This window comes from Diachasma alloeum, unplaced genomic scaffold, assembly GCF_001412515.2.
Source record: "Diachasma alloeum isolate Michigan unplaced genomic scaffold, Dall2.0 Dall_scaffold_00371, whole genome shotgun sequence".
NCBI lineage: Eukaryota > Metazoa > Arthropoda > Insecta > Hymenoptera > Braconidae > Diachasma > Diachasma alloeum.
In genome coordinates this window covers 318,101-342,140 of record NW_021680510.1, presented here as the reverse complement: position 1 = coordinate 342,140, position 24,040 = coordinate 318,101, and the positions used below count along the sequence as shown (strand labels likewise).

The 24,040-nt window shown below is 35.0% G+C and overlaps 2 protein-coding genes across 3 annotated transcripts in view; both read left to right on the top strand.

Annotated features, from left to right (window-relative positions):
- The window catches only part of LOC107041671, a 29,446-nt gene extending 22,182 nt beyond the window's left edge, over positions 1-7,264 (top strand). The window contains exons 6-9 of one of the 2 annotated variants that reach the window (XM_015262320.1): positions 167-366; positions 1,649-1,880; positions 1,997-2,168; positions 6,294-7,264. In XM_015262320.1, coding sequence (XP_015117806.1) covers positions 167-366; positions 1,649-1,880; positions 1,997-2,168; positions 6,294-6,814 — 1,125 coding nt within the window. In that variant the 3' untranslated portion in view covers positions 6,815-7,264. Of the gene's footprint in view, positions 1-166; positions 367-1,648; positions 1,881-1,996; positions 2,169-6,277 lie in introns of both variants that reach the window. The other variant, XM_015262321.1, reaches the window with a different exon arrangement.
- Positions 7,265-9,741: 2,477 nt separating this feature from the next.
- Positions 9,742-24,040, top strand: part of LOC107041693 (troponin I) — a 57,597-nt gene continuing 43,298 nt past the window's right edge. The window contains exons 1-2 of the mRNA XM_015262355.2: positions 9,742-10,000; positions 22,950-23,003. Of these exons, the coding sequence (XP_015117841.2) occupies positions 22,977-23,003 (27 nt within the window). The 5' untranslated portion in view covers positions 9,742-10,000; positions 22,950-22,976. The remainder of the gene's footprint in view (positions 10,001-22,949; positions 23,004-24,040) is intronic.

The window sequence follows — 24,040 nt, the reverse complement described above, 5'->3', positions numbered from 1 at the left end:
ATATGCCATTAAAAAACCATTGATCAAACAATGAAGATGGCTTAAGTCCGAGACTCGATACTCGAGACGTATTGATCACAACAAAACACCACTGCTATCATGCGATCGGTGATTGCCGTTGTGTAGGGTTTACTATAGGCTCATGGATTATTTTCTCGTCTTTCAGACCGAAGGTACCAGCCAGAGACAGACGCCGGGGAGTATTTCGAGATCCCCAGCGACGCCAATCACTCCGGATACCTTGGACGAAGAGATTCACGAGTTATCTAGTGACAACAACGACGAGAAGGATGAGGGAGACGTGAAAAAACAGGGCCATGAGCACTGGGACATTGAGGAATATCCGTTATCAGGAAAAAAATCACGGTATTACCTTCTATTAATATTCTGCAATATAACAAGAATATGAATCGATATTTTTTGCAATTTCTATTTTGAATGGATGAAGGAAATGAAGAGTTGTATCCCAAAAATATCGAGGAGAGATAAATCTATGGATTTTTATTTCTCTATTTAAGTCGTTTCGTCGAGATTTTTTCTGTGAAAATCTTCACGTATTTTTCTTGTTGTTTTTTCATTTTCTCATGTAAGAGATGAGATAAAAAATTATTGGGAACAGCTTGGAAAATTCATGCTGTAGAATTTTTATTGAAGAAATATCAACAGAATGAGTTTTACACAGAAATTAAAACCTATTGATTTCGTTCTATTATATACTTGGCTTGTGGGCGCGCTTTAGCGCGCGTTTATCTATTCGCTGCGACAATGAAGAAATCGAATTTATTAAACTTCATATACTCATACATGTTTTATAAATATTGATAATGACTTGAAGAGAATTAAGAGAATGAAGAGTGAAATATTAATGAATAATTTTTAAACTTCGATTAATTCTTTTTTATTACTTTTTAAAACAATCTGATTAAAATCTGTAATTGTTGAAAGATGAGGGGAGGGTTATGAATTGATTTCCTAGAAAATTGGAATTTCTTGAATTCTTCGGGAATTTCAGTTTTCCAGATAACCGTAGATCTTCAAAGATTTTTCTCGGAATACTTGGAAAACCCAAGAATTTTCATGAATTTTGTAGAGTTTAGAATTGATGTATGAAACTCTGAGAGCAAGAATTGATCATTTTTGCGTACAATAAATAAAAAAAAAAAAAAAAATTGGGAGGTGAAGAACAATTTGTGAGTTTAAAAAATTTACAAATCCTACGTTTTTTTCTCATGATCAACAATTAGGCAATTTAGATATGTTTTGATATAAAGATAATATTCACACATGAAAAAAAGAGGAATTTGACGCAGAAATTTTTTTTGGCATTTAAAAAATTCGAAATTACGGGGATTTTTTTCAGCGACTATTCCACGTGACTCATGTGACTCGGAAAAAATTTCCGAGAATTTTTCGACCGGGAAAAAGCCTGGGGAAGATTCCAAATGGAAAAAATTAGTGAGGGAAAAAAATTTCCAAGAGAAAAATTAATGAGGGGAAAAAATTTCCACAGGAAAAATTCGCCGGGGACAAATTTCCGGTAATTTTTTAATGGGCAAAAAAACTTCGATCGCAAAATTTCTCTTACATAAGAGTTTATTCGGGTACCGATTTACTCACTCACTGCCCCAAATTTTCGTCTGATTGACAGAGCTGGAAGACGAAGGATGACACGAACAAACGCAATAGAAACCACTGGGAGTCCCGATTCCCTCGACACAGTGATTGATCATCAACAGCATCGAGACTCCCTCGAAAACGGTTGTACTCACGTTCTCGAGGAAACTGCCTCACCGCACTCTTACTTGTCAATGCCGTCCTGCAAACTATTTCCAAGTATGCGAAGTGTCGAACCATTATCCAGAATTCTCGAGCCAGTCGTCGTAAGTTCCTCCACATTACTTTCTAATAACACGAAGATGGCATTGCACTTGTCGTAAATTACATTTATTCCACATCAATGTGGGGGATCGTAAATTATTAAACGTATGAATTTTAGGTGAGGCACTTGGACATGGAGTTTGAAACTCCTGAGATGTCGAGGAGAGGAAATGGATTCAGTCACAGAGACTCCGGGGATGAATTATTAGGGAGAACTAGGAGTGCTCTCAAGGATCCGGGAGTAGTAGGACCGATTGTTTGGGATCTGAGGAGACAAAGGGCTGTCGAAGGTCAGAACGCGTCTTTCATGGAATTAATTATTTGAACTGATGAATTTCTTTGATGTATATCGACCCATCCAGATCCCTGAGACTGTAGCTAAGATGTGATGAATAATGATGGGCGGGAAATAAGACTCTCAAAGAGAATCGTATCATTCTTTTTCTTTGAGAAAGAGAGAAATCGAGGGGAGTTGACGCAAATGAGCATCACAAGGACTTGGAGAAGGTCTTATTCGATAATTTCTTTCTTGTATCGGATATTTTCTCGTTTACAAAGCGTATTTTTCATTGCTTCTATTTTGAAATGACTGAAAACGATTTTAATGAACTCGAAAGATACGCTAGTTAGAGTCTGTAGTATGAGCCCAGTTCGATTGCAAAGATTAAAATCTGAAATAAATTCTAAATGGAAGTTAATATCAGGAGAAACATTGCGGGTGAATTTGTGCGGAATAGTTTGTTTAGTGTTGTTAACAATTAATTTAGAAGTGGCAAATAACAGAGTCTTATGCGAAAATGACTGTTTTCTCATTTTTAAGGCTAGATCAAACGGTAAGGATATCCAAGTAACTTTTACAGTTTGGGAGATTCAACCATTTTCAATTATTAAATTTGTCAATTAAATTGCGAGAGGAAATTTCAAAGAAAATCGTGAATGAATATTCAAATTACATTTTCCACAGAGTTATTATTTTTTGGACATTCCGTGTTTATAAATGAATAATTGAAATTGTTCAACTTTCGGAAGCCTTATTTTTTTAGGTATGAAATCGTTTTTTCATAAAATTCTGTATATGAATAAATTCGTTACGATTCCGAACAAATGGTTTTAATGGTGAAAAATTGATTGTTTATAAATTATTTATATAAAATACCCGTAAGTTTCAAAAATTGAAATTTTTCAACTATTTCATCATCAATCTTCCTCTAAAACCAAACTTTATAATTTTTTTTCAGATTTGCAAAATGTTTTCTAACGGTTCAATATCGAGATTCAAATTCAGACCTAGAAGTTTAAATAATAAAATCCTTGCAAAATGTCCGGAAACTAAGTGTCTAAAAATGGAAAAGCATTTCACTGAAAAAAAAATAGCCAAATTACTTGGATGTCCTTAAAAACAAGAAAACCAAAATTTGAAAAAAAAAGAAAACAACGTATGTTTAATATGAAAATTATGGTCATCTTATACTTTCGCAATTCATAATGCGTGTTATGAATGGCAAGCTATCTGAAACAGATGAAAACGCGCTAGTCGAACGAGATACTATTGGTTCGCAATCAAACAAAATTTAATGAACTCCAACTCATCAATGAATGAAATTTCCACTTCCATTCTCATTTTAATGAGTTCGTACTCATCAGAGTTAAGATTCTCATGAAAAACCTTTATGCTATTTCAATTGGGAGAATTCTGTGAAATTCAAGAGCATTTGGGACAGAATTAATTGATTAACTTTTTGTTTAAAACGGTTCTATTGGTAGAATCTTCTCAACTCAATAAAAATTTCGGTTTCATCGTTTCCGGAGTGTCCCCAGTGATATGATGGACATCTCACTAAATTTTGGCAGCATCGCCCATTCAAGTAAAAAAATCCCTCGACGGCTTCACGATTCCATAAATTCTGGGAATTCTGCCAAAAAGCTTGTTTGATTCTTCAAGCGTGGGGGCTCGTCAAATATTTTGTCAGTCCAAACTAGAGATGCTAAATGACCATTTTTTTGGGATCGCGTCATGCGACAAAAAAAGACGGTCCTGTGACGTCACAAATGTGCTAAGTACAAATGATGACTACGAGTAATTCGTAAACCAATTGTGGTGGAACCATCTATGGTGATGCAATAATGACGGTCATAAATATTTTCTAATTTGCGACGGCCATCGATAAATTATGTAGGGTCCATATGAAAAGGCTCCACTTTGTCGTGGCCTGCTTCTGAGATTTTGTCTCCACAACTTCCATTTAACCCTAGACTGGTTACCATGCGAAGGAATTGCCGCAACACGTCGTTTTATTCACCTTCCTATCGACTGGTTGACCGGAAAAATTTGAGAAAAATTAAATTCGTCAATTCAAGTATCTGGAAAATTCTAGTATTTTTTTTTCAATATTGTATCCTTAATTCTGGGAGAAAAAAAATATTTCCAACAGGTGAACAATTTTTTTCCGTGTTAAATGAAATTGTCTGTTGCGCGACGTTGCTGGGAACTCGCTAAACGCGCCCGGGAAGTGTTGAGTGGATTCGGCAACGCTGGAGCCTAAGGAATACGGCGGCACTCTCCCGCGAAGGTGACTAAAGTCGCATTTTTCCGTCAGGTGACCACACTAGGGTTATTCACCTTCCCATCGACTGGTTGGCCGGAAAAATTTGAGAAAAATTGAATTCGTCAATTCAAGTATCTGGAAAATTCTAGTTTTTTTTCAATATTGTATCCTTAATTCTGGGAGAAAAAAAATTATTTCCAACAGTTGAATAATTTTTTCCCGTGTTAAATGAAATTGTCTGTTGCGCGACGTTGCTGGGAACTCGCTAAACGCGCCCGGGAAGTGTAGAGTGGATTCGGCAACGCTGGAGCCTAAATAATACGGCGGCACTCTCCCGCGAAGGTGACTAAAGTCGCATTTTCCCGTCAGGTGACCAGACTAGGGTTAAGGTACTTCTTCAATGAGTTATACTTTGTGAAAATTTCGCAATGAACTGAAGACCTAAAATTTGGATCATATGTTGTTGAGCACATGTGAAAACGACTCCCAAAATTTCAAGTATTCTTTCCACGCGAATTTTTGAGATATGCATCGACAAAAACTTGAAAAAGACAAAAATTGAATGTTTGACGATTGATATCTCAAAAATTCGCGTGGAAAGAATACTTGAAATTTTGGGAGTCGTTTTTACATGTCCTCAACAACATATCCAAATTTTAGGTCTTCAGTTCATTGCGAAATGTCACCAAGTATAACTCACTGAGGAAGTACCTTAAATCAATATTAATAATATATTTCGATGCAAGTGCGCTGGGTTTTTCACGAGTGTGAAGTTGGAGGCCAGATGCGAACCACACGCGCACGGAAAGTTTTGCTTTACGCCCTCGAAATTCCTTTTACGCACGCTCTTGAACTTTACGCACTAGGGCACAAAAACAACCACTTTACCCCCACTACCGTTTCGAACGGCGAACTGGGCAGGTAGGGATATCACAAAAAAAGGATGTGTTACACGTGCGTGCGAAAAAGTGGAACTTTACGCCTTAGTAATACAATATAATAATTTCATCTGTACAGCACTGGGAGAAAAATCTGAAGTTCGATTTACAATAAGAAAATAGTTGAGGCATTTTGGTGAACGATTCGATTTTTTTTTGTATGCGGCACATAACATTATAGTAACTTCACAAGCGTAATTTTTGCAAATTAAAATACAGTTAAACTAACCAAAGTTCAAAAGTCACCACGACAAATCTATCGTGAGCAGAACTCAGTAGCGAAGCGGTAAACCGGGTTAAGTCGATTTTGACTATTGGCCAGTTTTTGACGAATATCTGGGAATCTAAAAGAGATAGAAAATTTTTTGTCATGACCTTTTTTGTAGAGCCAACTAAGGGTTATAAAAAAGGTAATGAGCAAAATTTTGCTATCTCTCTTAGATTCCGAGATATTTGTCAAAAAATGGCCAAAAGTCAAAATCGACTTAACCCGGTTTACCGCTTCGCTACTGAACTATAAAATAGTTGCAATGACTACATTCCATTGTAGTAATTACTTCTCCGGCCATAGTTACCGTAACCCATGAAAAATTGTTGAGGACTTTTAGACTATAATTTGATGGTGATGGAATATAGTCAGCAGAATTATATTTTTCTCTCACTGAGGGTGAGAGTTATATTTGTCTCTCCTCCTTTTCCTTCGAGAGTATTGAAGAGGATACTTTTTGAAGTGGAAAGTTCCCCTTCCCCTTGTGGATCTGAGCACAGCATTGTAATCATATCAGTGGTCACTGAGTCCTTGCCACCTAACGGATCACATGCGCATTAGCATTTCTAGTAAAGACCTCAGGCATCTGGAAAATGGGTACTCCTCTCACCAAAAAGAATGCCCAATCCCCTCGTTTTAAAAAAAAGACATAACTGTTTGCAGAAAGCTTGACATCGGAGACGGACGTCGAGCGTCAAGCGCCTTCGTCCGGACCAGTAGGTCGAGCAAGGAGAAGACTCCACGAGCTCCTCGAGGATTCGTTCAGCCTCTTCAGCACGAGAGAGGTCAAGCAAAGAGACACAGTACCAGTGTCTTCTACATTGCGTCCGAATTCGGCGGCGATAACACCCGATCGTGCTACGATGCATTCGGTATTGAGAGGGAAATCCGCCCACGTCAGTCCCGTAGGAAGTCCCATAGACAACGTAAAAAATCGTCCACGCACCTCAGTACCCCGAAACGAGGACGAGATAATTCCCGAAACCGGAAATATGGGACCACCAGCGAGAGGTGCGTGGGGTTCGAGACCGATGAGCGCGGGCCCATTCCACCGTCCAAATTTACCAGAGGTAGACGTAACAAGAGTACTCGCCGATCCCCAATTAGCACCCGAGGATCCAGCAGTTCCTCTGATCGCCGCTATTAGAAAAGAGTTAGAGAAATTCACACCAGAGAGAGTTTAATTGTCATGTAGAATGGAATTTATTCAGTATTTATCACACTGTTTTTATTGGTTAAATTTTACGGAAACATTGTATCATTGTATATAAATCATCGTGGTTACTCTTCTTACTGGAGTAGAATATTTTTCAATACTTCATGCAAAATTATTGGAATAAATTTTCACATGGACAAAAATAGCTCATTTTTCTGGTCTTTTCCTGTTCATTTGTCAGTGGATGTTCCCAATTTCTTTAGAAAAATAACCTGAAAAAATAGTTCCACAGGGGAAATACTGGATAGAATATCTTCAAGGAAAAGGATTCTGCAATCAATTCTACTCAGCAGCGAAGATAAAATTCATTGAAGGGCGTTTTTCCATGTTTTCGTGCATGATAATTTCCCATTGAGAGACAGAAAACTAGTGCAATGGAATTGATTCAATACTTATCAAATTGTTTTTACTGGGTGAATTTTACGGAAACATTGTATCATTGTATATAAGTCATCGTGGTTACTCTTCTTACTGGAGTAGAATATTTTTCAATACTTCATGCAAAATTATTGGAATAAATTTTCACATGGACAAAAATAGCTCATTTTTCTGGTCTTTTCCTGTTCATTTGTCAGTGGATGTTCTCAATTTCTTTAGAAAAATAACCTGAAAAAATAGTTCCACAGGGGAAATACTGGACAGAATATCTTCAAGGAAAAGGATTCTGCAATAAATTCTACTCAGCAGCGAAGATAAAATTCATTGAAGGGCGTTTTTCCATGTTTTCGTGCATGATAATTTCCCATTGAGAGACAGAAAACTAGTGCAATGGAATTGATTCAATACTTATCAAACTGTTTTTACTGGGTGAATTTTATGGAAACATTGTATCATTGTATATAAGTCATCGTGGTTACTCTTCTTTCTGGACTAGAATATTTTTCAATACTTCATGCAAAATTATTGGAATAAATTTTCACATGGACAAAAATAGCTCATTTCTCTGTTCTTTTTCTCTTCATTTTTTACCGGATGTTTCTAATTTTTTTACGACACAAACCTTCAAGAAAATAGTTCCGGAGGGGAAATACCGTGGAGAATATCTTTAAGGAGAGGAATTCCACAATGAATTCCACTCAGCAGCGAATGACAAAATGCAATCACAGACATTTTTGCCATTTCTCTCGTGAAGCATCCGTCTCCACTGAGTAAAACAGGAAAGAGAAAATATGAAGGTGTTAGTGTACTAGACCGACCCCTCATCAAATCTTCCGCGGTTTTGAATATATTATAAACAATTCATGTAAAGTATTATTTATTTACATTACTCAAGACATTACTTGTGAATTAGTAATGATGTCACTGAAAATCAGTGACGTCCCTGCAAATTTAAACTTTTTCTTTCTCTGTGCATCAGGTATCAACAGGTATGAACAAATTCAATAGAAAAACTTAGTGAATTCGCTCGAAAATTCTGTTTGTTTTTAGCTCTGATTCCATGAGATATTCGATAGGAAAAAGTCAATAAATTTCGATTTTTCTATGTGAATATTCTCTTGGAATTTTTTCTATAAGAATACTTGGGCATGAATTTTCCAAGTTTTTTCCCTCGGATCTTGTAATGCAAAACAACACAGCATAGAGCGAATAAAACTTTGAAAATCCTTGCCCAATAATTTTAATAGAAAAATTCTCAAGAGATAAATTTAAACAGAAAAATCGAAATCTATTGACTTTTTCCTATCAAATATCTAATAGAATCTGCGCAAAAAACAAGTATAATTTTAACGAGAATTCTCTTGAATTTTAATAGAGTCCCCATAGAATTTCTAGAGAATTTCAATACAATTTTCTACACGGAGAGAAAAATGCAATGAAAATTACCAGGAAAAAACGTAAAAATTGTGTTTCGAAACCTAATTCGCGAGCGAAGGAAAATTCCGTAAAAAGTGTGAGTCGCACGAAGAGAAATTTTCTAGAAAAATTCTAGTACGAGTACTGGAAAAAATTACAATCCACCGGTTGTGAAAAATTCTAGTGCTGTTAAGGTAAAATTTCTTGGTATTTCTGGTAAAATTTCTGGGGATTTCTGTGAAATTTTTACAGAAGTACGAGGAAAAATTCACGTTTTCCCCAATAAAATTTCTAGTGCCGGCCCTGGTATTTTTTCCTGGCCGTCACTTTGCGCCTATTTTCCTGTGCTAGCACTAGAATTTTTCTAAAAAATTGCTCTCCGTGCGGAACTGAAATTGTACGAATCGCCCCATAAATTCTACGAATTGTTCCGTAAAAATTAACCGCCCGTCTGATGAGTCACCGCTGTGGAAACAACAAGTCGTTCCGTAATTTTTCCCCAACGATTGAGAGATTTTACGGAACGGAACGTAGAAATAACTCACCAGCTCCATAAAAATTGTTGAACGTTCAAGAATTTTGGCTTTTGGAGGCATAATAAGTCGGGAAGTTTCTGTAAAGTTTTACTCCTTCGGGAAAACTTGTGACGTGACAATTTCATACTTTGTTCGGTGATGAACCTGAGAATTCACTAAACGTTTCAGATTTACTCTCTTCCATTCACATAAAAATTGCCGGAAAACGATTCCCCATGCGAATTCCGTGAATTGTTCCGTAATTTTTACTGAATATTTCTCTCCATGTAACAATTTCGCTAAGATTTTCTCTTGAATTTTTTCATTCGCGTCGCTTCTCACGTCAATTATGCCGAAAAGAAGGAATATAGTAATAAATTTCTGTTTGTTCTATTTTTACGAGTTGCGCCCCAAAATCTCATGGCAATAAAAAATGGTCAAATAAATCATAAACAAGTCATTCCTACATCCACCTGAATCCTCAAATGCTGCCAAGAAGTTGGGAATGGTGCGCGGGTGTCCTCCTTTTTTCACTCCCTCGGGGAAAAAGTCAACGTTACAACGTGAGACAGCGAGGTCGACTCCGTTTTCAGATTGAAATTATTTTTGGATCGTCGTCCGGAGCTCCTTCTGCCTAGCCTAAAACTGTATCGGCCAATCGTAGTGTTTGGTTTTCCTCGTACTTCTGATCACGTGGTAGTCCTATGCAAGCCCAATACACCAAAGTGATTTTAGAAGCCTGAAAGAGTAATCTACAGTCGAAGCACAGTCAGCTGCCGATAGTCCAGTTGGCTAGTCATAAATATTACTTATCATCAGTACTAGTTTTTTTTTCATCCTTTCAGGTAAGCGGTATCAAAGCATCTGTCCCTTATCATCCAGTACAAATAAGGGACCGCAATTCAAATAAGTCCGGAATTCCTGTGAAATCCAAATTCCTGATCAGTTCAAGTGGACAAAGTGTTGACTACTGAGTCTCCCCAACTATGGGGGATGATAAAAATTGTGACAGTGATGATGATAAGAGGATTTTTGTGCAAAGTGCCACTCAATGATATTCCAATGGTTTCATGTACACTGTTAGAAAAAAAATGAAATCTGATGGACAGTTGACTACCAATTTTCAGGACAGTGACACTGAATGCCATTTAGAGGAACAAAAATCATGAAATTTCAGGTTTCACTGAAAATTCAGTGAAATTCCGGAGTTTTAAGGGGCATAGAGACGAGAATTCCTCAATTTATTTGAATTTTCAATCCAATAGGAATATTCAGCGTCAAATTGCATTGAATTTTCAGTGAAATCTGAAATTTAATGATTTTTTTCCCCCTAAATCGCATTCAGTGTCACTGTCCTGAAAATTCAAGAATATATTTACCAGAATTTTCTGGTTTTCGATTCTTTTCAGGGAAGAATGGAACGGAAATTTACAGTCTTATTTGATTTTTCCACGAAGTTCTGAATTTTCAATGATAAGATTTCCTGAAATTTCAGTGGAATTGGAACACGATAAAAATTTTCGGAATTTGACGCGGAAAATTCAGACAAAAAATTTTAACAGTGTATTTTTATCCCGTAAAACTTGAGGGGATATGTCGGTGAAATTTAAAAGTCTTCACTGAGCCTGGGAACCCATTGAACAGTTTGTGATTTATGACGGAATATGGGAATAACTAGGGAAAATCGCGGACCCGATCGATTTTGCCCCGTATAACTACGAGAAATTTAATTTTTCCTGTTTTTCCTTAAAAATGCTTCTTGGGCCGTACTTTTCATACGATTTTAGCGTTTTTTAAATGTTCGTTACACTCCAAAGAATAAAGTTAAGCATTCGTTTTAATTTATTCGCAATAGATCATGAATAAATGAATTTTGAATTTCATAAACTAGGAATAACTAGGGTGAATCGCGGTCCCCATCGATTTTGCCCCGTATAACTACGAGAAACTTCATTTTTCCTGTTTTTACCTTTAAAATGCTCCTTGGGATGCTCCTTGGCTGCGTACTTTTCATACGATTTCAGCGTTTTTTAAATGTTCGTTACACTCCAAAGAATAAAGTTAAGCATCCGTTTTAATTCATTCGCAATAGATCATGAATAAATGAATTTTGAATTTCATAAACTAGAAATAACTAGGGTGAATCGCGGTCCCGATCGATTTTGCCCCGTATAACTACGAGAAACTTAATTTTTCCTGTTTTTCCGTAAAAATGCTTCTTGGGCCGTACTTTTCATACGATTTTAGCGTTTTTTAAATGTTCGTTACACTCCAAAGAATAAAGTTAAGCATTCGTTTTAATTTATTCGCAATAGATCATGAATAAATGAATTTTGAATTTCATAAACTAGGAATAACTAGGGTGAATCGCGGTCCCCATCGATTTTGCCCCGTATAACTACGAGAAACTTCATTTTTCCTGTTTTTACCTTTAAAATGCTCCTTGGGATGCTCCTTGGCTGCGTACTTTTCATACGATTTCAGCGTTTTTTAAATGTTCGTTACACTCCAAAGAATAAAGTTAAGCATCCGTTTTACTTTATTCGCAATAGATCATGAATAAATGAATTTTGAATTTCATAAATTTTTCGCGTCTCTAGATTGGAGTAAAATTTATGAAATTCAAAATTCATTTATTCATAATCTATTGCGAATAAAGTAAAACGGATGCTTCACTTAGTTTTTTGGATTGCAAGGAACATTTAAAAGAAAAAAGTTCAAATCGTATGAAAACTACGGCGCAAAGAGCATTTTGAAGGTAAAGAAAAGGAAAAAATAAAGTTTTTCGTGGTTATACGGGGCAAAATCGATCGGCTCCGCGATTTTCCCTAGTTATTCCCATATTTCAGGATATATCGCAAACTGTTCAGTGGGTCCCAAGGCCCAGTGAAGACTTTTAAATTTGAGCGACGTATCCCCTTAAGGTATATTCCAAAACAGTCGGACCCAAAAGTTAGTCCCTATATATGGATTTCCGGAAAAAAATTCTAAATAACTTCATTTATTGCATTCTCATAAGTTATTGAGTTTTTCTATTCTCATGTGTTGTTGATGCAGACAGCAATAACTGTTTGAATCAAATGAGAAATTATTTGTTAATTAATTTTTTGAATCAAATAAGAAATGCTCTCTCGAAATTTTCATTTTTTGGAGTTGAATCTGGCAGAAACTATGCAGTATAAAATTTACCAGTCTATCACGGATTAGTTTTTTAAGAACATCGTAGGAACCGTTGTCTCATAAGATGGTAAAATCGAGTTCGGGGGACCTCTAATCCCTGTTTGGCCTATCCCTCGCATGTTAGAAGCCCACACTTCATTATTTATTATCTTCTATACTTTGTAGTACAGCTAGTTATCATTTTTTCAATAGCTGGGGACTGTTATAAACATCATCTATGAAAAACATAGGGACAATCTTAAGAAAAATGTGTTTTCTAGGGATATTTTTTACGGGATAAAAATTTTACGGGCCCTATAAATAGGTATAAATATTTTATACCTTAAGGATATCCAAGTATCTTTTACAGTTTGGTACAGACCACACTATAGATTCAACCATTTTCAATCATCAAATATGTCAATTAATTTGGGTGAGAAAAATTTAAAAAATCACGATTATTCAGCGTCAATCAAATTACATTTTGCACAGAATTGTCATTTTTTTAAAGTTCGTTTTTGATAAATAAATAATTAAAATTGTTTAAACTTTCGGAAATATTATTTTTTTAGGTATAAAATCGATTTCTGGTAAAATTCTGAAGAGGAATAAATTCGTTACGATTCCGAGCAAAGGATTTTTATGGTGGAAAATTTATTGTTTATAAATTATTTATAGAAAATGCTCGTAATTTTTTTAAATTGTAATGTTTTAAGTATTTCATCAATCTTCATCCAAAATTCAATTTTCCTATTTTTTTCAGATTTTTACAATAGTATCTAATGGTTCAGTATGAGAAGATCGACGCCGAATTATGCAGCCGAAAAAGTCGATGTTGACGAATTCTTTCTCAATTTTTTTCTGAAAAGACGGCCCTTAGACGAAAATTTTGAAAAAATAAAAATGGAAAAATATTGATAATTGAGAGAGTTATCATTTTTTGAAAACGACTAGGTTTTGTCCAAAATTTTTTTTTCTAAATTGGCCTCAATATTTCAGTGGGGTTTCAAGCTATCAAATCGCCCTTTGGCACACTCAGAAAACATGAAAAACCCTTCAAAATGAGACATCATACATAGCATTATTTTCTGTTTGATGGCGTTTATACGAGAAAACTTTTTTTTTCAATCGTTAATTATTAAAAAGTGAATTTTTTAACAATCTCAAATTTTCCCGAAAAATTGTCAATAAAATGAAAGGAATGTTGGCGCCAATTTGAGTTTGTCTTTCGCCGTAGTTGGGCGGTTATTATTTTCTTCACTGAGTCAAGTATTGAAAATGATCAAAAATCGCTATTAATCATGCAATTAATGAGTGAAATGAGTGGATATTACTCCGCCAAATGAGTGAATATTCAATTGAATAATTAAAAATGAGTCAATTCAATTACATTCTCGATTACCAACAAATCAAAGCTCTTTGAAAAATGTATTTCCATTGTATAATTAGAGAAATAATAATTTTTCAGTTAAAAAATCATACGGACGATGAATAACAGAAGATATAATGAGTCTAACCTCCATCATTTGCTAATATTTAATAGAATATTCACTTATTTGGGCGACAATTGCATGAACAATACCGATTTTCGGTCATTTTAATACTTATTTCAATGCAAAAATTAATAACCACCGAACTACGGCGAAAGACAAACTCTAATTGGCGCCAAAATCCTTGACATTTTATTGACAATTTTTGGTAAAAATTTCAGATTTTTAAAAAATTACTTTTTTAGTAATTAACAATTAAAGAAATCGTTTTCTCATATAAACCGCGTCCAATTGAAGAAAATGTTATGTATGACGTCTCATTTTGAAGGGTTTTTCATGTTCTTTGAGAGTGTTAAAAGGCGATTTGATAGCTTGAAATCCCACAGAGATATTGGGACTAGTTTGGAAAAAAAATTCCTTTCGATAAAAACTAACAATTTTCAAAAAATCATAACTCCCTCAACTATTCATATTTTTCAATTGTTCTTTTTTCAAAATTTTTGCGTAATCGCCATCTTTTCAGAAAAAAATTGAGACGGAAATCCCCAGCATCGACTGTTTGTCCTGCTGATTTGGCGTGGATCTGCTCATATCGAGATTTAAATCCAGACCTGCCAAGTTTAAATAATAAAATCATTGTAAAATGTCGGGAAACTTAGGGTCAAATGGGGCTCAAATGAAAGCTCCCATGTTCGACTACAAAAGTAGAAAAGCATTTCAGTAGCGAAGCGGTAAAACAGTTAAAGTCGATTCTAACCATTGGCCAGTTTTCAATGAATATCTCGAAGTCTATGGGAGATAGCAAAATTTTTATAATAGCCTTTTTTATAGCCCTCAATTCGCTCTACAAAAAAGGTCATTACAAAAATATTGTCATCTCCCTTAGAGTCGGAGATATTTCTCGAAAACTCCGCTAAGGGCTAAGTCGACGTAACCCATTTTACCGTTTCGCTACTGATTTCACTGGAGAAAAAATAGCCAAAGTACTTGGATATCCTTAACGGCTTCCTCACTTCGGCACCGAGGAACGATCAGTATTTCCACACCCCTCCCCACCCCCCTTTGGCGAATAGTGCGGAAAGGGTTGACGACAAGCGCCTACATTTGGCTAAAATCGTGCATTTCATTTATAAATAGATTTATGAATTTTGTTTCCACCCTCCACGGTTATGAATCCAGCCAACGTCAGTTGTCCCTCCCCCAGTGGTGCATTCATTCGCGTGAACTCATGTATTCTCAAACCCATTCTCATTCATAATCCAGAATACATTCTGGCTGACGTGAAAATTGTGAATGAAAAGGCATTAGGCACCTGTCGTAAGCACTTGATCCACAAACACTAGAATTTACCATTTGCATTAAAATAACATTTGAACCATGAAATTGAGATAGTCGAGTTTTACGGTTACTCGGCAGTTGCTGCAATCGTAAATATCCTAATGCCTTGAAATATTTTATTCCCCCACAATTCTTGCATAATTCTGGCCATGTCATGGAGAATTCATTTATTCTGACGTGTGTTTTTGACATTTTTAGGGCACAATAAATTGGAAAAACAGGCGCCATGAATAATCGAAAATACTCGAAATAGAATTCGATTAATTATCCGATAATTGGGGAATAAAGAATTCAACTGTTATTTCTAATATAACGGGGGTAATTAATTCATTGCTTCCATTGAAATTATAGTTTTGGAAGTAGGGAGAGTACTTGTGGTATTCGAAAAACAATTAGTTGAACTCGAATGGCTGGAGGACGTAGACAGTAGTTAATTCCGATAATGAATTACGCGATAGCGCGTGGTGTCCTGGGGTTTAAAGTACCGTTTAGTTGTTGGACGAGTCGCAACTCTAAAGTTACCCGAAGTTGGAAGGTTCCAAGTGGTGGAGAATGATTTATGCCTCTGCGGGGGCGTTGTTTCATATATGTACACTGACATATATTTTATTCTTAATTAAGACTAAAAGACTTCCCTATTCTGAATGGATAAATTTACATGATGTTGCAATATGTAAATACATGAAAATTTTGTCTCGTCTTATTGGATTTCTTCTTCATTGGAGGAACCGTTGCATTTCAATTTTTTATTTTGTTCATTAACTTCACTGTCCGAAGGGAGGAAGTTATTGTAATTACCCTGAAAATGAAAAGTGGAATTTTCATGTCGACGTTTCATGAGCCCTAGAATCATCCTAACATGGTTTTGAAGACACGTGTGTGTGTGTGTGTGTGTGTGTGTGTGTGTGACCACAATTTTGTGCTACGATTTCTCTCGAAGAAACGATGCGATTCAATTTTTTTTCGTGTAATCGATGCCTTTTTCTGTAACGTAGAACAGATTAATCGATTCTGAACAACATCGCGTCAGAGGTTTTTTAGATTTTGCAATACAACTTGTGAAAAAACGTCGAAAAATGACAGTTGTTTTTACAAAGAAACGATGAGATTGATTCCTTGTCATCATGATTGATGCAACTTTGTATGATTAAGACTGGAGTGAAATGCCAGCAAAATTGTCTCAGCGTCGTAATTCGAACCTGAGTTTTTGAAATTTGAAACATTTCAAAGATTTTTCAATATAAATCAATTTTTTTCATTATTATTTTTTCTCATTCTATTTTTCTGTTTTGTTCATTGAGAAAATCAAACAAAAAACTTGGAAAATTTGAGCGGACGAAATTCAACGGAAAATATTTCAATAGAATTAGTTGTATAGAAAAATCTAATCCTAATGAATGAAGAAAAAGCACCCATAACGAGTCACACATACACTGATAAAAAAAATATTTTTATTGAGATGTTTCTATCTTGGAACAAGTATTATATACTTGAACCAATTTCAAACAAATAAGACCTTACGGTGAATATCAATTATTTCTTCTTGAGATGGATTTACTTGAATCAAATAAAACAGTCCTTGGCGTCAAGTTACATGTATCCACCACAAAAATGGAAAAGTTCCAGTTTTTTAACCTAATATAAACTACAGTCGAGAAATTTTCTACTTTCATGAATTGATCAAAAATTCGTACCTAGGAGATGATTACATTGAGGAATGAATTAAATGTTGTTTTCTCGAATGAAGCCGATGTTTAAATTGAGCTTTCCGTACATCACATTGAACGAAATTTGTGATATCCATGTTTGTGTTAAATTGCCGTAATCTGTGATTCTGTTATTGTAACCTAATGCGATTTTTTTAGTCAAGGAATATAAACTTCTTTCAAATCAACGACATCCTACTACAATCTCAAAGCTTTTTCCGCGTAACAATATTCATCCTGATTCGACATACGAAATGCTCACTTCAATGATAATTTACTTGGAACAACGTATGATCGTGTTGAGTAAGATAACAACGTATTTAGTCATGAGAATAATTTTGATTTTTGAGTAAACCAACGAATTTCTGGAGTTAGCAAACTTTTGACTAGATAGAAATCAAATACTCTCATTATTGCGACAAATAAAAGGAACTTCAATTCTAGAGAAGTTCGATTTCTCCCAATCAAATGTATCTCAACAAGAGATAACTGGTATTCACTATGAAATCATGTTTATTTGAAAATTAAGAACCAGGTGATAGTTGATTTAAATAAAATTCTCTTGATAAAATCAATTTTTTCTGTCAGTGCTCTTCGACTTATCCGTAGCGGGAGCGAGCGAAGCGAGTGACCAACAACTCAATCGAATTTTTTATTTACTACTGTATTGTAAGACATGGCAATATTATCGCAGGAGGGGTTTCCAGTAACGCGATAAAATGCTTAATGTAAGAAAAAACAATTGGGAATAACTAGCCTTGGAAAAGTAATAATAACATAAATGGCAATAGCAAACGAGTGAAAATCAACAATGAGTAAACGAGAAATTTCTTAAAGTGATCGAGCAATGAGTAAGCAATAAAGTTCCTCAACAAACGCACAGAGACGAGAGAGTAAAATCACCGCAGAATTATTCTCAGAATCAATAAAACCAAAAAACACTGCGGGACGTGCAGCGGCGGAGGCTAACACAGCAAAAACGAATGTCTGAATTTCACACACCTTTTGTAGCCATTTTTCAGACATTAAAATCGTTCGAATAAAACAAAAATTTGGCTGAATTTCAAACGAACAGGTGTTTAAACATCTGAATTCATGTTTGAAATTCAGACAAATTTTCATTTTATTCGGGCGTTTTTTATTGTCTGAAAAATGGCTGCAAATGGTGTGTGAAATTCAGACATTGGTTTTCACTGTGAAATTCGGTAGCAAAGGCCTGTCAATCTTTGACCTCAATTTCCCATTTTGTTAATAAAAAAAATCCATTTTGTGAATCTGACTGCAATTTGAAATTGAATTGGTCATGGAATTTGTTATTCATCTTGGAAATTTGATGAAATTCAATGTTTCATGTGGAGCGGTCGTTGATATTTCGATGGTAACTTGAATTTTAAAACTTAACGAATTTGAAAACTCAATCTTAAATTTGAACATTAAATTTACAAGAAAAAAATAGTGTAGAATCTAGGTGATTGCAGAATGAAATTGTGTTTCGGGAATCATTATTTGAAATAGTAAAAGATAAATTTTCGACTTCGTAACGTAATTTATTGTAAACGAACAGATAAATTTGTGAGTTGTTGTTAGCAAAGTCAGAAAACACTGCTCAGTAATTTTAATTCTTTTTGTCATGAATTTTCGTTGATTTTTCTTTTATAGATTGAGTGAATCTTCAATTATAACACAGAACTGATTCGTTAATAACAATATAGGTGGAAATTTCATGTCAATTAGAGGTTTTTGAAAATTTCGCAATTTTTCACGACCAAATAATTCCGTAGAAAAACTTGGAAAAAATAGAATTCTATTCAACTTCTGTTAAAGACTATGAGTTTTTCACCGATTCCACTGGAAAATTCAGCAGATGTTTCAGTAGAATCAGCCGTTCTATTGATAAAGAGTTTTATAGAAAAAAATCAATAGATTTATATTTTCCTACATAAATTTTCTAATTTTTTTTGACTGTAGTATTGTCTCTTTCATTGAAAAAAACCAAGGTAAAGAACTTGAAAAATTAAAGCCCATTCATTTCTGCACAAATAATTTCAATGAAATAATTTGTATAGAAAGATCAAATTGTTTTGAATTTTTCTATAAAATATTTCCAATTAAACATTTCCCGGTTTAAAACCGGGAGGAATTTCAAAAGAAATCAGCTAGAAACCCAACACAATTTTTTAATTAAATTTTTTCACGCACGATAAAATTTAATAGAAACACCTAGCGAATTCGCTAAATAATTCTATTGAATTTCTATTGAACTTTCAGTTAGGTTTTGATTCGATTCGATTTTTCTGCAAAACTTTACAGAAATTTTACAACTTTTCTTTATTAAATTCCTTTGTTCTTCTCATCAAAGAAATCAAACAAAAAAAACTTGGGAAATTGAGTCGAGGAAATTCTATAAAAAATATCTCAATAGAATAAGTTGTACACACCAATCGATTTCTATTGACTTCTATAGACTATTTCTATTGAACATTTTAATACAATCGATCAAAAATGACCAGAAAATTCAATGAAAATCCAATAGAATTGTCTGACGAATTCGCTAGGTTTTTCCATTAAATTTTTTCCTGCATGTTGGTACTCGTTTGTTTGAAAGTTCAAGATTAATCTCCCAGCAGTGCATGGGAAGAACTCATTTCGAGGATTAATGCTTCTCTGGTTCGTGAAAAGTGCCAGAGATTGGTATTTCGTCTTCACTTGGCAAAACATCGAATGTGCGAGTAGGAAGGACGAAGAAACGACAGATGCGGTTGCAACCAAATTTGGATCGTGGTAGATGCCTTGTACGTTGCCTTTAGAGTGGGGATTTAACCGAGTACTTCTTCTATTTTCGACCATCGGACACTCTATACTCTAGCCGGCAAAATATGCAGACTAAGCCCCTGTATGACCTACTCGCTCCGGCCCTCATCGTATTTCTCTCATTGTTCGATGTTCTAGGCTAAATGGAGAACTTGCCGAGAATTTTCCGTTAAATGGATATCAGCAGATTGTAGGGGTATTATTAGTTTTTTTGGCAGGGATCTCGCGGAAGCTCATACAACGCATATATTGTTCTAGAGATGAACAATAAAAACGTGCGATTTGAAAAGCTTGAAAACATAACTGACGTCAGTATAGGATGGAAACGTGGAGATGTGAGATTGTGACGTCATGACAGGGTCTCGGAGTTTGAAGAGATTCCAATTTTCGAGACTGACGTATGAATAATAGGCGCATAGTTGAATGAATGAAACCGGTAGTTTCAAGAAGATGATATTTTTAGTTTCAATTTTTCCTTCAGTGCACGATCGACGGCTCTTATTTGAGAACTTGACGAGATCGAATTCCGTTTTGCATTGCAGGAAATACGAGGTATTCTGTCGAACGTGTATGAAAAAATTTCACAGAGTAAAGCTCGCCTTAAAATCGTAACGCATTCGATAGAAAATTCGGTTTTTCTGCGAGTTTTGCTCAATTGAAAATATTTGTGGAGAAAAAGTCAAGATTTAGATTTTTTATACAACTGATTCTATTAAAATTATTGCTATGGAAATTCCAGAACTAAATTTTTCAAGTTTTTTCGCTTGAATTTTTCAATGAAAGAAGCAAAGAAATTTAGTGAAAAAAAATTAGAAAGTTTACGTCGAGCAGGTTTTATAGAGAGATAGAGAGAGATCAAAATCTATGGTTTTTCTGTGCAAAATATATTCCATTATATATGTTCTATAAATCCGCCGTAAAGCGGTGAAATTGCAGAAAATACGAGGTATTTTGTCACACATGCATGAAATAATTTCATAGAAAATCGTAACGCATTTGATAGAAAATTTGGTTTTTCTGTGAGTTTCGCTCAATAAAAAATATTTGTGTAGAAAAAGTCAAAAGATTTTGATTTTTCTGTGCAACCTATTTTATTAAAGTTACTATTATGAAAATTCCAGGATTTTTACAGTCGTTTCGCTTGAAGTTTTCAATGAGAAAAACAAAAAAAATCTAGTGAACAATAGTACATTAGAGTACAAGGGCACAATAGTACATTAGAGTACAAGGGCACAAATTTCGTTTTCAACGAATGTGTAGTTTACAAGCCGAGCCGAAGGCGAGGTCTGTACACACATTCGTTGAAAACGAAATTTATTACCGAGTGCTCTATAATATTTTATGTCAAGTCGTGCAGAAGTCGAGTTTTGAGCAGGCTGCGCGAAGCGCAGCGTGCGATAAACTCGACTTATTGTATGGCGCGACATAAAATTTTTTACGTCGAGGAATTTCAATGAAAAACATTCCAATAAAATAAATTGCATAGAGATAAAAAAATTTTTTTTTGTGTAAAAAATATTCCACCATACGTTTTTTATAAATCCGCAGAAAAGCGGTGAAATTATTCAATAGAATCGACGGATAATTAATGGAATTTTCGATAAAAATCGAATACAATTTTCTCGTGGAGTTCCTATGTTTGTCTATGAAATTAATTAGTGCGTGGAGTGTAGGAACACACCCGAATGAATTTTCGCCAAAGAATTTGCATCAGCTTTAGCGGTCCAATTGGGTTGTTGCATGATTTTTTTTTTGACTAAACTGATGAGACATGATAATTTAATGAAATGCCAAGAAGTCACAGCCAATTTAATACATTGAACAGCGTAAGTCAAGAAACGGATTGGTACCGGTGTGAGAAGAGTAGGGAGCCCCTCGATGTATTAGAGCGCCATAAGTAAGGCCTAGCTGCACACGCACACTACCTCAAAATGTTGAAGAGTGGGGTACTGAGTCTGTCCATCAGATGTGGACGTTTCTGGCGTGCAGAAAATCGGATAAATAATATTTCGGAATAAAAATTATTTGGAATTGATTAATTATGAATAATAAGTGCAAAGAAACCCAAACGATGAAATTTCAATACAACCGTGAATTTTTCCTCATTTCATGATTTTTTTTCAAAGAATGCAGCGGAGTGTGGGAACCCTTGATATTTTCCCTCACTCCATAGCCCCAAAATTTCCCCGCGGAAGTTCCTTAAGGGGCGACGGAACCCCTTTGTCTACATCAAATGTTAGAATTGTGTTTTCTCCTACAATTATTAATTTCTATCTATGATATTACTTTATCGAGTGGATTATCGCATTATTGAGTTAATGAAGTAGTTTAATGAATAAAAAATAATTGCAGGAGAAAACACAATTCTAAAGATTCATATAAACCCAGGGGTTCCGTTTCCCCTTAAGGTGTTTCGCCTGTAGATCACAGAGGGGCGAAACCGAAGGGGAGTCTTATTGTTCTTGAGCCCTGATTCAATCGCTGAGCACAAAATTTTCTAATTTTCAAGTAACTATTTAAGTGTGCATTTGAACATTTTTTGAATATAGATTTTATTCATCAGATTGGTTGATTTTTTTCTCATCACCTACGGGTGTCAAATTATTTTTATTGGATGTTATTCTAATTATTGAAATAACATTAAAATGCGTCTCGAGTTGGTAAACCTGTCGAGTGTTTTCTCTCTCTCAGTTCCATGGTCCAACTGCGCGGGAGGGCGTAATCGCCCCAAAACTCATAATTTTCCGAATCATTTGTTCAAATAAGTTTCTTATAAAATCTGAAAAAAATCTGAAACTTATGCGTGTTCTCAAGAAAGATTTGATTCATCACCCGTTAGTTTTTCCTCAATAGTTCAAAAACATTCAAATTTCATAATTTTTATACTTGAGACTGATTTCTGAAAAAAATGTGCAAGAATTCTCAATGATGCAGCGTACTCAAAATTTTCTCTCGTGAATTTTTTTTCATTATTTTGACTTTTCAGAAGAAACACCTTAAGTCTCAAATTGGGACTACCGAAAGTCTTAATTTAAAATCCTTGAAAACTCAAAATAAAAATGTTGTTTCTACGTGTAAGTTACCAATTTCTCGCTGTGAATCAAAATTAAAAATCTGTGCCCAATAATTTCGTTTGAACTGGCATAAAAAGCACTAAAAAATGTGGCGAAAACTCAACTCGACGCTGGATTCACTGAACAATCTCCAGATCAAATCTAGAGGCATCCAGCGAAAATGTCACGGTAGTATTCATGAAAAACCAGTTGATTAAATACCGACATTATTTCCAGGACCGTTGAGCCCCCCCCAACTCCACCATGGCCGATGCCGGAGCTGCTGATGAGGTTTGGTACGTACTCAACGCAAATGAAATACCCCCTAAAAAGTCCATTTCCATTTTATTGAGAATTTTAATGAGCACGCTTTATTTATTTTTATGGAAACCATCCACCTCTCCTGGAAACTCAATGGAAACGACAACACCGCAAAACCAATATTTTCCATTTCATCACGCAGTATAAATATTTTTCCTGAAGGTACGTTTGGACATTGATTTCCATATTAATTGGGTTTTATTATTTTGTTTATTCCTGTTGAACTTGTGTAGTTGTACACAAACACATGAATTTTCATGGTCCCTTCGAACATGACGTGCCATCACTATTTTAGAACCCAATGAATCCCGTTGAAACAAAAACGGCCTGTACATACTCCTGTAGTTGTAGCGAATGCATCAAATGATACTGAAAAATATACACAGAATGTACAAGAAAATAAACACTGATGATATGAATCTGGGGTAAGACAGAACCTCGTTGCCGTCGTTGTGTTGTTTAATTGCTCTGATACTTATCCTCTGAGGCATGCAACAGCTTACTCTTAAGTAGATTGTAGATTCCGTTTCCTTAATTGCACCCTTACCATCTTTTTGGGAAAACTCTCAACATGGCTGACTTTACTTTTTAAATTGCAATGTAATTCCGCCGGGGCCATTTGTTTTTCATTAACAAAAAAGCGTCTATGTGAAGATATAACCCTGGAGAGAAAACAACAAGTTTCTAGTTTCCAGCAAAAATATCTAAATTTTAGGAATTTGTGGTATATAATGACATTTGGCGAGTAAAAAATACTGAAAATAAATGGAATTTTCACTTTTTTGAGAACATTTCTACTAAACAATCTAATTTCGGCAGCGAACAAAGTTATAATTCTCAGTTATTTTTAATGCAATTTAGGTAGGACAGGTGAGGTAATATGGACTTTCTTAAATTATCAATATCTCCTGACTAGGGATGGGCGATGTTTTAAAAAACATCGACAATCGAAGAATTGATGTTTTTCAAAAATATCGATGTTGTGAATCGATTTATCAGGAAAAAAC